Raw genomic sequence first — 15,417 nt, 5'->3', positions numbered from 1 at the left:
TTTTCACAACTGAGTTTCACACGCTGTTTCCTTCTCGTGCCCACACTGCTTAACCCAGCACAATACTGACGAGGAGACATGATGGCAGGCATCACATTTTGTTCCACGGGTTGGAGTCCAGCTTTCAATTTTTCACCGTTAAGTATGATGTTTGTTGTAGGACTGTTTTAGATTCCCTGTGTCAGATTAAGAAAGTTCCATTCTTTTTGTAGTTGTTAAGAATGTATTGTTGTTGTTTTTTTAACCAGGAATGGATATAAAATTTTTATCAAATGTTTTCCTGTACCCATTTGGTATCATAATTTCTCTCCTTCAATCAATCATTGATTTATTTTCTGCTGATAAACTAGCTTTATATTCCCTGGATAAACCCAGCATGATCTTCATATATTATCATTTCTTTATACATATATTTCCAGATTCAATTTGCTAATATTTTGGTTAGCACATGGCCCTACGATCTGTGCAGTGGCCCAGAGGGAGTACTTTTTTGGAGAGGTGACCAAAAGCAATGAGATAATTAGAAGCAAAATTTAATTTCCACTTGTGTCTGGCATTGGGGTCCTGGATTGAGGTTGAGGACTGGGAGTAGAGGGGATGTCTGAAGCTGTGGATTTCTATAGGGAAATCAAAGTTTCATCATTCATAACTTTCAAAGTCAGTACACAGTTCAGTACAATCTAAAAATCAAAACAGATCTTACTAATTGTTATCATTCACAAACTTTAATAGCATTGAAATAAAAGCCTACTATTTATAAATAAGCCTATTTGACATTATGTTTGCTAGTTCACCTTACATAAAAAATAATGAATAAAAAGAAAAGAAGGTCCCATGAAGCCCCCAAAACAGCCCTGCAGGAAGGTTTTCTATATCATCTCCATGAACGGCATCTGGTCTGACGCTTTGATTAGGCCCAGGTTGATGAGGGTGGTCTTTTCCAGTTCTAAGTAACTCTCGTAGTCTGCTTTCAGTTCAGCCTCCAATTGTTCTTTTGTCTTCTGATATGTTTTCTAGGGGGGAAAACAAGCCATCCCTATAAAACACTGACAGGGAGAAATAGCAAAGGATGAAAAGGGGCTGTTTTTGAACAGTTGGCCTGTCTGCTCTTGGGAGGGGGTTTGCGGGAGGGCGGGGGGCAAGAGGGCAGGAGGTGGGAGGGCATTTCTTGCACAGTCAGGGAGATAAGCTGCTGCCTCTGAAGGGCAGTGGCAGAGACAAGACGGAGAAGCGTCTGTGCCACTTCAAGCTAGCGCCTGGAGGCGGGACAGACCCAGTGTGCAGGTGGGTTGGATGTGGGCCCTCAGGGGCAGGGGATATCCAGGCAGGCCAGCAAGTTCCTGCCATTGACTGAAGGAGGAGCACATTGAGAAGGGAAATAGCAACAAAAGGGAACATTTATTCAGCTAATGTGCCCAATACCACTTGCTGAATGATTTGTTTGGGTCAATGTTTGTATTAGTGCTGCTCTGGTGTAATTATTGTGGCATGTGAATTCACTGTAATATCGGCCAGGGCAGTCATGATTTTTAAGATCTGTTTTCTCATCTGTGTCTTCTTTCAGATGCACTTTGGGAACATTTCATCTTGGAGTGTTACCCTCACCTGGCCTTTGTTCCCCCTCCTCTTGTCATGCCTTCATCCTGTTGCCCTCCCTGCCATCCGTCCGCTCCTTTGTCACAAAGCCCTGTCTTTGTGGATTCCATCAAGGGGGCCAATATGCTAAGCTTTTATTCTAGTGTCTTTAGGGGATCATTTTTAAGAGGTATTTTCCTCTTTTCAGAGTTAACAATGATTGATGCTCCCTTCCCCTTGTTGTATTCTTTCCATGTGTTTGCTTTTTCTCTCTTAGTATAGCTGCTGTCTCAGATTCCTTGTGTCTAAAAATTGTTGTACCTGCTTTATAGTACTGTGAGGATTAAAGGAATTATTAAACACATCAAGTCCTTGGAATAGTGCCTGACACCCAGTAAGCACTGCAAACATGTTAGTGACAGTAATCAATTCATAGAAGAGTGGGACTTGATAGGGTGAGGGTGGAAAACTGCCATTCTTTTAATCCTGATCCTTTGCAATGTATGTGAGAGATCTCATAGTGTTTCCTATCACTTTTAGGTATTAGGAATATTGTCAGTTTTAGATATTTGAAGATCCAGGCAAGTCTAATATCAAAGTAAAGACTGCCCCTTGGGGCATTCTTGCTTACAATGTGCACCTTCAGCCTCTTTCTGCAGAGGTTGCCTCACCCTGGTTAGAATGTCCTTTGTGCACTTTTGAGCCTGGCTATGTTCCAAAGGTCCACCTGGCCCCAGGAAAACTCAGCACCCTCACTCTGCCATCAGTAGATGTTCATTGCCCAGGGTCCCCTCTCTGCCCTTGGTCAGAGCAGTTGAAATCAATCTCTTGCCGGTAGACTTTCCAGCCTCAAGAGTCCAGGCCTGAGTCTCTGTGTTTCCCAAACTCTCCCCGGATTTTCTACTCTGGTAACTTGGTAATTCCTGGTCTTTGGATTTCTGTGGCTCAGCAAGCCTCTGGCCAGGTGTCAGAGGCTGATTATCCCGACCAGCTAGTCACCTCTAACGAAGTCTGGTGTTGCCGAAGTGGAAAGTGGGAAATGCGCAGCCCTCTGACACCTCTGTCCAAAAAGCATGCCCTCTTTCAGGCTTCTTCCTCATAACTCTTGCCTCCTGTCTGTAGTCTGGAGAGTGGGTACTTGACTGGAGTTTGCAGAATTCTCTTCTGAGTCCCATATAGATGGCATAACTTATGGATCACATGGAAACTGCAAAGTTCCCCAGATTTGGGTCTCCAGCTGAAATTCCAGTTAGGAAAATTCCTATTTCATGTGCTGTTTGAGCTATAGTTACTATTACTTTGTAAGAAATGAACTGTATCCAGACTCAATGTTTACAAGGATGTGGGCATATGAGTTCCCTTGGATCATGGGTTGCAGCATGCAGCCTAATCCCTGGTAACAGGGAGCAGGGTGGGGAGAAGGGACTCCTAAAGACCAGCCTTGCTGGCCAGATGTGTGATGTTCTTCCGCCCTCTGTAATACTACTAATAGCAAACACTTGCTAGCACTTTCTATGTGCCAGTTACTGGCTAAATGTTGTAAATATTTTAATGCATTTAATTCTCCCTTCAATCCTCTGAGGCATTATAGTTGTTTCCATTTTCCCTTTTATCATCAGTTGCTTAGAAAAAGATATTTCTAACATTACTTGCTTTTCCTTGGTGACCTTTCATGATCTAAATGTAATAAGGGGCCCTTTAAAATCCATTCACTTAGCCACAGTCTAGTTCCAGAGAACATCTGAGAAGTTGTTCAAGTACCCACTCTCCAGGCTTTTAAGTAGACATGAGCTTTACTTAAGAGGGTGTCAAATGGAAATAAAGTCACAAGACAGAGTTGGGAAAGTTTTGGAAACTCAAACACATGATACTATGATTATTATAATATTCAGATGTTTTAAAAGTATTTCACAGGCAAATTATTTTTGTATTATCCTAATTCTACTCGCTTCCACTGATGTGGATAATTAGGAGCTGTTGCTATGGCATTTACAAACTCATAATAATCAGAGATAATTGCTGGCATAGGAAAATTGTGGCAGATTGTCTTCCACAACCAAATTTCAACCCATATTTGTGAGTGCACACAACACACACACACACACACACACACACACACACACACACATTAAACCAAGACCATTTTTTTAAGCTGGGGAAAACAGTGAAAAGTTAGTTAATTGGTATTGTTTTGTACCTGTCACCACTAAATAGGTTTTGAAATGAGGCCCTCTGTTTCTATTACATTAATTAATATTTATCAATAAGTGATCATGTTAATCCAGTGATTTTCAACTAGTGTGCTGCAAGAATTTTTAAAACATGCAATACCTGACTATTTAGCCAGGGGCACTGACCTCTTTTCCCTTAGAGTGTCAAATAAAAAATGGCAAGAACCAACAGAACAATAACTGTCGATGTGAATGAATCAAAATTATAACTATTTTTGGACAGATTAGCAAAAAGTGTATTTTTTAGTGTGCTGCAGAATTTAGTAATTAGTTTATGTGTACCATGACATGAAAAAAGTTGAAAATCGCTAATTTAAATCTATTTGTTAATTCAGTATATTAAAATATTTGCACCTGCTTGTGCTTTTGAGACCTAGGATCTGTCATAAGAACTTATGCTGGAGGGTGCTTATTTTGCTAGTAGGAAACTACAGATGGGATCAGTGATTAAAATGCTGGTGACAGAGGGCAAGGAAGAGAATAAGCAAGAAAGAAATAGAAATATGGACTGAGATGACCTCAAGTAACAGAGAAAGTCTGGATTCACAGAATATTTAAAGGCCCTATATTCAGGTGGGCAAGGGAAGACCAACAGAGTGACAGAATCCATCACATACAGAGAGACTGAAAAAGAGGAGGTGATGGGATGAGTGTTCAGAGCTTTAGGGCATTTTAAGATGAATGGGTACTCAAACAAATTCTCCTCTATTTCAAATTTCATATCGCCAGTATCTTATAGTAAAATTACTATCTGTTTGTCTGTCTGTTTATACACTAGCTTCTATTTAATGGAAGTTTACTGTTTGTCATGTTACTTAACTGAAAGCTTTACAGTCATCCTAAAAGTTCATTATTAGAATTCCCATTTTAAAGACAAGAGCACTGAGGCTCAACAAAGACACGAGCCTTGCTCTAGACCTCTTAGTGGGTAAGTGGCAGAGTTGGGATTTGAGCTCACATGTCTTGATTCCATATTCCCCTCTTTCTGCACTACCCGTGTTAGTGCATTATTCACCAGATGTTTAAGGCGTTAACATTCTGTATAATTAAAGCATTCAGATTTTGAATCATTGTATGTATAAGTGGTATTTAGGTATCACTGTATCGAAAAAACTTTGATATTATAGAAAGTTTCAGAAACTTCAAATAGGTGGGATCTTTATAGGTGTCCAATGATTGTTGCTTACGCATGTGTGGTAAGCTAGGAAATCAGATATATGCCCTCTTGAATCTCATGAGAATGAGAGAAGAATGTGAAAAGGCATCATTTTCCTGTTCAAATTATGGAATTAGCCAAACACACACATTTCCACTGGGGTGGGAGGAAATCAATGAATGTTTCTGAAACTTAACTTACAACTTTTTTCTTCTCCTTCTCCAGTTCCATTTCTTTCTTTTCTTGCTCACGAATTTTCTTGCGCTGTTCTACATATTCCAGGTGCTTGACTTCTCTTTCAAAGTAGTGGCTTATACTTGATACCTGTCAGAAACACAGGCCCGTGAGAGGGGAGCCCACACGGACACGCCCCAAGTTCTTTACAAAGCTCTGGAAGAATTCTTGCAGCTTGTAATTCACCAGATACATGACCTATTTTAGGATACTGCCCACAGGCCCACTACTAAAGTAACTCAATTTGGGGGCTACTGTGCTAATTTTTAGGACCCCACAAATTACAGTATTTCAGGAAGAGAGTGAGACTGGAAGGAGAAAGCTACACAAAATTTTGCAGTTTTGTAGAAGGAATACTCAGGAATTGCTTGCTTCCCCGTCCCTTCCTTCTCACTTCCACACTGAAGGAAGTTCTGTATCATCAACAGAACTTGGAAAATCCAGATGGAGGTGGGTATCAAAGAAGGCCCTAAAAGGACTGGGAGCAAAGCTGAGTTCCTGGCCCACTGCAGGGTTTGGCGTGTAGGCATAGGAATTGAAACAGGAAACTAGGCAGAGACCTTGGGCAAGGTGACCAGGGGAGGGCCAGCTTTTCGACTGATAGTAACTAGGCTGATGCTGTTGAGACTTGCAACAGATTGCAATCTATATATTTAGTGTTGGGTGTATGTGTATTTATGTATTCCTATTTATTGATTTTTTAATAATCTCCTTATTAACATTGCCTGCAACCCTTGGGTGGTGGGTATGATGGGGAGGATATTGCCACTTCAGACACACTGCTTGCAGTACTCCAAGTCAGGGGAGGATGAGGTGGTGGTGTGCAATGGAAAGATGGGTAAATTGTTAAATGTACCCCCTGGGAAGGGTGTCATTGACATAAGGGTTCCATGCTTCAGTTACAGCCCGAAAATAACATTCTATGATTATGAAGCTCCAAATTAATTCTCCTCTGGATCTGGGTTTTATTCACTTGGCCTCCCTCTCATTGCATCTTTGTTTTTTTCCTAGCTCCAGACAGCTTAACTCATAAAACAGAAATACTTCCCTTATTTTTCACTGTATGATTCTTTTGTTCTTTTATAAGTCAAAACGCTGTCTTTTCTGAACACATTTTTAAAACATACCACAGCAATATCGGCCACATAAATCCCCAAAACCGAAAGTTACTGACCTCATTGGCAGAAGGGTGACTTAATGTCCAAGGAATTTCTAATATATGCAGAGTCCCATAATAATCAGCTATGGCTATAAGTTGCTGCTTAGCTGAAAGATTAAAAAATGGGGGGAAAATCAACTCAGCAACCAAAAAGCCATCTTAGAGGTTAAACATGAGCTGTAGTTTTGTTTTGTGGTCTCCCAACGGACCTGCAGTGGTTACAATGATCTTGGCATCTTCACCAGATATTCATGAGTGGGGACCAGGTTCACATCAAAGTCATTTTTGCCACTTGATGAAATGAAAGCTGAGACCCTGAGCCTTTGTCAGTCACCCTGCCCACCTCAGACCCTCCTATCTTGGTGTCTGTAGGCAGAGGGTGGCCCCTTGCGGAGGCTGACTCTCCCTATGGTGGTGCCCACTGAGTAGACTTGGGAGGAAAGCAGGGAGAACACATGGAAAGATTTCCAGAGAAAAATCATGAAGCCAGTGTTCACCAAAGGCACAGTAAGGGCTAAAGAATACCATTATACAGGTGAATTTCAAAGGCATAGCCAATACCAGAAACTAGAATAAACATCAATTTGTTTCCTTTGAGCATTTAAAATGCATACAAAACACAAATGTGTTTGAGCATTTTTATTTTCTCTTTCATCATATGTGTGTTTTTCCTTCTTTTCAGAAAATCTGGTTCAAATTGCTAAATCCTAGACTTGTAATCCCTGTAGGTATATAAAAGCAATGTTTTGTAACAAAGATAGGAAAACACACTGTGGTGTTTTTAATGTCTTTTGAAAGAGGCAAATATATTGGATTTACACAGGAAGTTTGGCTCAGTGGATTGAGCGTCGGCCTGCGAGCTAAGTGTCGCTGGTTCGATCTTCCAGTCAGGGCACATCAGAGAAGGAAAACTCTGACTCCAAAAAACCTCCGCTGCCTTGTGGCATACCTCTTCAGGGGAAAGGCTAAGGGAGTAAACCCCGACAGAAAATCCGGAGCCGGAGTCCCTAAGGCGGTTCGACGTTGTAGTCAACACCGGCAACTCCTGCGGCGCACCTGAAGCCAAGCTGTATTGACTCCGTCTTTCCCTTGGACCCTTCAGCTGCGAAGAGAGGTGGGGTCTGCTGCATGGGCAACAGCAGACCCTCCATATCACCCTGCCCAGGCTCTGTAGCTTCAGCTTCACTGGAGAGGACACTCCAGCGTCATCGCAAGATGTCGATTCAACACGGGAGGAGACAGATACTGTGTCACTCCCGAGTTGGACTGCACAGCCATTCTCGGCGGTGCAGATAGACTCTTAAGAAGCTACACCATCGTCTCTCGAGATGGACGGCTGCCGATGACGAGTACTTTGTTGAAACAGAGAAATTAGGACAAAGGAAATACATTATTAGGAGAAGATGAGAAGGATGCTTTTTGTTGTGTGATTCAGAATCACCCTGTGCTTGGCATATGAAATGTGTCTCAGAAATTATTGTTGATGAGGAAATTAGTGAGAGAAGCTCTTATATCCAAGACAGTGCAAGAGAGAGGGGGCAGGATGGGAAGGAAGGGAGGAGGGGAAGGAAAGAAGGAAGGAAAAGGAAGGGAAGAAAAACAAAAACATGAGAAACAACACAGGAAGCTTCCAGATGAATGCCAACATTTTCTTGAGTTACACAAAAAAGGCAAAATGACTTCACATGTTTGATCAGAATTAACATACCAGAGAAGGCCCAGGGTTTGATGTAGGTGATCATAGTTATACAGATGTTTTGTGACTGGGCTGCTTCATGGGTTTTCTCTAGAAGGTCCCAGATATCAATGTATCCATCTTCTCGGCCAATATAGAAGACGCCTGGCCTGGTCAGAGACCAGTGCCCTGAAGTGAACCTTTTTGGAGCACAGGATGACTGAAGGAGGGGTCCATTCTTTAAGCAATTTTTAAAAAGACAAATTAAAAGCTTGAGTTATTATTGAAAGGATATTCACAATGATTTTAAATACACTTAGAAGGCTATGATCACGTAATAGCAAAATTATGCCTATTGAAAATTCTTATTTCTTTTACTTGTAGGATTTTTATATAATGCCAGTTCTTTTCTTTCCTGTATATGTTTATGACACCCTTTTCTTCTTATTTTAATTGCTTTTTACAAAAGATCAGACCTTCCAATCTAGCTGTTGATGGTTCTAATAATCCAACTACTCCTGAAGTCCATTGTTATTCCTCTGGAGATTGGTGTATAGCAGATAAGGAAAGCTTATGAAATTGTGCTTATCCCTTTATTTTGCTGTCAGGTATCGCTTTCCCATGGAAACCGCTCTGGTATCCAGGAACAGCAAATAAAAAGTCAATTCTAGCTGTGAGCTGCATCCAGTGTCTATACATATTATTGGGAAGAGATTTTAGACCAGCAAAGTATCATAAGATCATCTTGTCTTTTCTCTACCATGGGGTAATCTGCCTACTTTGGGAGGTTTTCACAGAGATAAAAGATCAGAGTGTGCTTTCTTCTCACTGTCATGCTCCACCTGGCAACCAGGCATACTCATTATCTATTTACATCTGCAGGAACTAAACCAAACAGCAGAACGGTCTCATACCCTCCAATACCTGCAGAAGAATGAGCATTTCCTTTGGAGAAGGAGGACTGTCTCAGATTTATGGACTCCTTAAAGGTGACACTCCAAACTGGTTCTTGCCCACTTTGCCCGGATCCTTCAGTTTCTGTGGATAACCTGTCTCCTGCCCCTGCAAAGTCTTTGGACAATCTTGCCTAAATTTCCTTTTTCTTTTTCTTCAGTTACAAAACTAACACTTGCCAGTTGTGAGGTGGGGGAGGGGAGAACATACAGAAGAAGTGCGCTGGTACAAAGCACAAGTTCTTTTGCATACAGGCACCGAAGTAGTTTCTAATTTTTTCAATGAAAAACTTGTATATATATTCATGCATTTTTTCCTTTTTTTTTTTTGAGATTTGTGTTACAATCCCAGAAGTGAAAGTGTGAGCTGAAAGAAAAAATATTTATAAAAATTTATATGTATATGTAAATACATTACACATATAATTTATTCAAAGAATATGTATATATTTCAGATTTTGCTCATCTTAAATTGCTCACCAAAGGGTTTTATCACAATGATTTCTCCACACCCTTATTTCACTGGATTTTCTCAGTCTTTCTTTTTGGCAGTTTAGCTTCAATCGGTTAGGATCCAGCCCTCTCCTAACCCTGACCACCAGACTTTCTTGGCACCGGCTCACCGGGACCGATGCTCGTGCCGGTTTGCCAGGGACAGACCCTTTAGCTTTCTTACTCTCACTTTCTGAGCCTGTTCACATATTCCTGGTGCAGAAGCGCAGATGACAGACCTGTCATTTCTCCTTGGACTTCATGTAGTAATCGGCATCCCTTTTTGTATTTTAAGGGGAGGGAAAATACAAATCATCTGATCATTATATGTATTTCAAAGAAAAGACTGTTAGCTTTCAGGGAACAAGTGACTTGTAAATGTTTCCTTCCCTCAGGAAAGAAAAGCACGTGCTTGGGTTTTCAAAGGGCTTACAGTAGTTCTGCTGACAAGCTGGAGCCAGGCCATCTGTTTCAGTTCCTCTAAAAAGTGTCCCAAAGGCACTGTTATGTTAGAATAGCCTATTGTTCCCATTGTCTTTCTCAGTAACAAAGGACCACACACCCACTCCTCCTTGTTGTAAGCTACTTACCGTGACACCTTCCCTCCAGATGGCCACGTTCCATCCCCCAATGGTGAGGATAATGTCCTTGTAAAAAGGTGACCTCTGAACAGTGTGGACGCTACCGTCATGGACGGTGTAGAGGCTCACTGGCTTCTTTGCTGTTGGGGTAGAAAAGACCGTTTCACCTTTAATAACACTGTATATTGTAAAAGGATGAAATTACTTCCAAAGGACAAGCAGGTCTTGATGAATTAGATCCATGAGTAAAGAACCAGAGGTCAGTTGGGGTGAATGAATCAAGGAATAGATTCTCTTCTGTTTTATAAAATGTCCAGGGAATTTCCCATCAAGGCCACTATTCAGAGGCATACTTCATGTTCTTATTCATTCATTTATTCATTCAGTTGGTCAATATATATTTGGGCATTGCCTATATGTACCAGGTACTATAGGTGGCTGGGTAAACAATGGCTAATAAGCATGATCCTGCCCTCATGGAGCTCACAGTCTAGTGGGAAAGACAGACATGTACTCACTAAGCAAATCCCAAATGATAAAATAAAAAATGTGAGAAGTGTTACAAAGGAAAAAAAAATTACAAGAAAAAGTAAAAAGGGACATGCATAAATTAGACTGAAAGCTCAGAAAAATCTTCTCTGAAGATGAGTCACTTAGGCCTGATAGCAGTTTGATCAGGGAAGATTTTGGTGTGGAGGAGCATTCCAGACAGAGGGAGCAACATACCCCCAAATCCTGAGCAACAAGTTTCATGTATTTATAAATCTGAAGAAGGCAGTCAGATTGAGTCTGGTAATCCCAATGTGAAACACGTAAAACAAACAGGAACCAGGAGTTTCCAGACCACGCAGGGCCTCGCAAGAAAGGCATTCAGGTTATATTCTAAGTGTCATGTTTTAATGTGCGCCTTAGGCCTAGAGGACAATCTGATTGACATTTCCAAAGGATTGGCTGGCTGCTGTGGGGAGAGTGGATTAGTGGCAGCTAAAAGCAAAGAGGGAACATCAGAGGAGGATGTGTGGTAGCTCTGGTGAGAGCGGATGGTGGCTTGATGAGGGTGCAATGGAGAAGAGTAGACAATGAAGACTTGTGCAATCCAGGATTGTCAGGGCCTGGAGATGGCTTGAACAGGCAGAGTGAGAGAGATGAAGTGCTGAGAATAACAGCCAGGTTTCTGGTAAAAGCAACTGGCTCCGAGGACTTTCTATTTATGGAAACTGGGAAGACTAGAGGAGGAGCAGGTTTGAACTTGTAGATCAGGACTTCCCCTGCAGTCTCTGCCCCAGGTCCCGGGGGCCTTCTGCCTCTCTGGTCTGTTTCTGTGCCATTGCGGGCGTTTCCTTTCCCCCAGGCCTGTCCTCAGAGCTGGATGTGCCTCACTCCTTGCTGCCCTCCCCGACAAGCCCCAGGGATGAGCACTACAGTCTCACCAATAAATTAATCCAGCTCCTGTTCTCCTGCCAGAGTGATTTTCTGATTATTTGGTGGCTCTAGGATAAAGCCCAGAGCAATTAGTAGGGCATTCAAGTCTCTTTGAAACCTGGACCTAAATGTCCTTCCTGGTGCCTCACCTGTTGCTGTTGCCTTCTCTATTGCTATGGTTTGGCCATGAGATGTCCCTGTTCATACATTGTCCCCTGGTGTTTAGGGCTTCCATGTTTTTGCATTTGTTACTCTTTCTACATGAAATGTCTTTCTCCATCTGGAGAGTTGTAATGTACCCTTTAGGATCCCGCTCAACTACAAACTGCATCTTTCTTCAGTAGAGTTTTCTGTTTTTTGTTTTTTTTTAATTCATTTTTCTTGATTTGACAGAGGGGGGAGTGATTTGTTGATTCACTTATTTATGCATTAATTGGTTGATTCTTGCATGTGTCCTGACTGGAGATCAAACCCAAAATCTTAGCATATCAGGATGATGTTCTAACCAACTGAACTATCCAGCCAGGAGAGTGGGGTCTTCCCGTAACAGCTCAAGAGAATCAATCATCATTCTTTTATGTGTCTGACTTTTCTAATAGGTTGTGAGACTCCTCTAGCGGAAGACAGTATCTTGTTCATCTTTATATCACCAGTGCCTGGCATACAGTAGGTTCTCAGTAGTGCTTTGATAAATAAATGAAACTGAGAGAGAAAAAGCAAACATCAGGGAGGTTCAAATATTAAACTCTTGGTTTGTAAGTTTCTTGTCATTGGTTATTCTATAAATGGAATAAAATTCATTTAAAAAAATGAGTAAACCTGTTTGTCTTGGGCCTTTTCAAAAGCAGTTTAGGAAGCTGTAGGAGGAGGTAAGGGCCCCAGAAAAATCTCTGAAACCAGGAGGAACCATTGTCCACCTGTGTGTAATCAAGTCATGGCATCAAGCTTGTATCACAGGGGTGTGGGGGAGGCTGCTGCCATGTTACATACTGCCTGGCATGCAGTACATGCAAAAGGAACACTAATAAAGTACTGAATAAATAGAATCATGAAATGCATAAAAGTAGTTGATTATAACTCGTTATATCCAATATATAATTTTGAATTCAACTTCAAATCACAGAACCAGGAATAAACTGAAGGTGGAAAATTGGTCTCAGAAAAAAAAAAGAAAAAGAGAAAGAAAATCGGTCTCAGTTCTGCATGCATTTGACCCTCCCTTGGGTCACATCTAATTCTCTCTCAATGCCTCAGTCCTAATAATAACACACATCTGGGTTTCTGGTTAGAGAACACTCTGTTAGAAAAGCAGGAATGCCCTTGTTTCCACATTAAAATGGCTTCCTGGCAGCAATGCCGACAAAGCAAGCCTTCCCGGGTCCCAGGCAGGCTCTAGTCTAGGAACCCAGCTCAGTAGACAGAAGTGAAGGGAGTGAAGTGTGAGGTGGAGACCTAAGTCCCAGCAGCTGTTCCCTGCAGGCTGTGGCTCTGACCTCCAACCCTGTCAGTCACTCATGTCCATTTGTCCAAACACTCACGGGATTGATCAGATCCCCTTGTGCAAACCTAGCCTGGCGGCTCCTCCTCACTGCCCTCCAGTGTTCTAGCAGTCCTGGGAGCTGCCTCTTACTTTGCTTATGATTACTCCATGCTTTGCAATGTGGTTCAAATATGCTTTTATGCCATGAAAACCCCAAAGCTTTAAAGTAAGTAGTACCTGTAGGAAACCCCAAGGCTCTGAGCTTTGACAGGGAGCTTTGCTTGCTAAAGAACTTCACTGAACCTTGGCTGATTCCTGCTTACCCCTGGGTGCAACCCTAATACCTCTGCTCAGCTGCCCAAAGCCTGGCCCTGGGAGCAGGGGAGGCATGGAAACCACCAGTCCCAGCCCTAAAAGAGGGTCCTATAGGTATTTCTCCCATAGTGGACTGAGGTCTTCAAGATCATCATAAACTTAGCTTGTAATTTCACATTGACTCAGATTTTCCACATAGATGAACTACCAGGTTGCTGAATTATTGAAACAGCATCGTTATCAGACAGGGTCCCAGCCTTGAGCGGGTCTGCCTAGGCCCAGCCGTTGAGTGTGGGTTCTACCTCGTGTAGGAAAGATTTCACAACACAAGTCCAGGTGACTATGAGGATACATTTATTAAAGCTGGGGACGGTGAAACAAGGAAGGTCTTAGCACAGAAGAAGCAACAGGAGAGCCTAGGCTGGGCTGCCTTAGCTCGCTGGGAAGCCAGAGAGAAGGGCGCCTTGGGGACATGCTCAGGGGTTCAGCCTGGGATGAGCACCTGCTGCCCATTGCTCCCTTGACTGTAGGTCTTAGGGTCCCTTAGAGTTTAGGAGATGCTGTGTCTGTGGGGGAAGAAGAGATGGAAGAAGAATGTAAAGGGAATAGTGCTGGATGCTCCCCAGAGCGAGAGCCTGCACCCTGGATCCTTTGTCTTGAGGCTTTTATCTCTTGCAGGAGTGAATCTTGGGGGAGGTCTCAAGGAGTTTCAGTAGAATGTTCATCAGTTCTCCAGGTGTGCCCTTTCAGGGTCATGGGGGTTTGTTAGTCACTGCAATTGATTCTGGTATCACCCGCCCGATTCTGCTGCTTTTCTGGGCCTGGAGCTGAAATATAACCGAGGCCTGGATGTTATCTCTAGGGAGGTGATCTTTGGTATCTGGTTGTAAATTGCTGGGCCAGTTTGTTCAGCTATCTGTCTGTTTCCCTATTCTACTTGCCAAAGGATTTTCCTAGCTTCTTACTACCCTGTCTCAGCATGATTATTTTAAAATTGTGCTTGGGTTTTGGTGTGAAAACAAATCACCTGGCGAATTTTATTAAAATCCGTACTAAGATTCTGTAGGCCTGCGGTAGGATCCAGGATTCTGTGTTTCCGACAAGCTCCCAGTTGACAACTGTGCTGCTCGTCAGAGGCCCGCACTCGGAGTAGCAAATGCAGCATCAGAGCCTCAGGTGCCCTCCTTTCCATTAGCAAGGCCAGGGTTACTCAATACTTTGTCAAAAAGGAACACATTGAAAATAGAAAATGCATCAAAACTTACTTATCAGTCGGCCAGTTTCGGGGTCTCTTTCCAGTTTCCAATCTGTGTATATCACTTCACCTTCCTGAAAATATGACAGGTTCCTGATGAATACAGTGGGCACTTAAGAGACAAGAAAACGCCTCATATTCATGTGCTAAGACTGATTGTAACAAACACAAAGGAACAGGTCAATTTGATCAAACGATAACTTGGTACAATTGTGGGAGAAGGCTCAACATGATTACTTGATTTTATATTAAACCAAAAAAAAAAAAATTTTTGTTGAGTTTTTATCTACACACTGTGACATGGAGACCACAAGCCATTATGGAGCTAATCTATGTACACAAGTTCCAACTGCTGGATTTCCAAAGTTTTTATTGTCAACAGGAGATTGTCCTGATGGACTGAAAGCTACAGGAGAGGGATCTCATTCAGCTTACTCAGTGATTTATTCACAGCATGTTACAAAACAGTACTGAATAAATATCTGAGGGATAAGACAGAAAGAGGGAGTATAAATTCATAATATGGTACTCATTACCATTTACAGTTGAGGACAGGAAACATAAAATTCCATCCAAATGACATAATAAGTAATATATATTCCAGGTTCATTTTCAGCCACTTTAAGGAGAGGGGGAGGCAGAGGGACCTGTGTAAAGAAGAGGCAGAAACAGGCACACTAATGGGAAAGACAGAAGTCAATGGCAGAGGAGGGAGAGGTTAAGAGACAAAATTTAGCCCCCTCCAATTTAGTCTTACAGATGCAAAAACTGAGACTCTGAGAGGTTTAATGACTTACTCAATGTCATCCAAATGCAGTCTGCTCATTTCAATCCCCCCTCTCCCCTGCTGGATAATAGGAGAACAACACAGAGTAGGTTGCATAGAAAC

General features: G+C 42.2%; 1 protein-coding gene across 2 annotated transcripts in view; it reads right to left on the bottom strand.

Annotated features, from left to right (window-relative positions):
* Positions 1 to 786: 786 nt before the first annotated feature.
* DNAI3 (dynein axonemal intermediate chain 3) overlaps positions 787 to 15,417 on the bottom strand; it is a 64,330-nt gene continuing 49,699 nt past the window's right edge. For both annotated transcript variants that reach the window (XM_090271701.1, XM_090271700.1), the window contains exons 17-22: positions 14,539 to 14,602; positions 10,066 to 10,196; positions 8,064 to 8,268; positions 6,371 to 6,462; positions 5,164 to 5,286; positions 787 to 1,013 (exon numbers count right to left, since the gene is read on the bottom strand). In XM_090271701.1, the coding sequence (XP_090127827.1) occupies positions 870 to 1,013; positions 5,164 to 5,286; positions 6,371 to 6,462; positions 8,064 to 8,268; positions 10,066 to 10,196; positions 14,539 to 14,602 (759 nt within the window). In that variant the 3' untranslated portion in view covers positions 787 to 869. The remainder of the gene's footprint in view (positions 1,014 to 5,163; positions 5,287 to 6,370; positions 6,463 to 8,063; positions 8,269 to 10,065; positions 10,197 to 14,538; positions 14,603 to 15,417) is intronic.

This window comes from Furipterus horrens, unplaced genomic scaffold, assembly GCF_987537825.1.
Source record: "Furipterus horrens unplaced genomic scaffold, mFurHor1.1.pri manual_scaffold_3, whole genome shotgun sequence".
NCBI lineage: Eukaryota > Metazoa > Chordata > Mammalia > Chiroptera > Furipteridae > Furipterus > Furipterus horrens.
The sequence above is the reverse complement of the archived record's forward strand: the minus strand, read 5'-3'. Positions and strand labels throughout refer to the sequence as shown.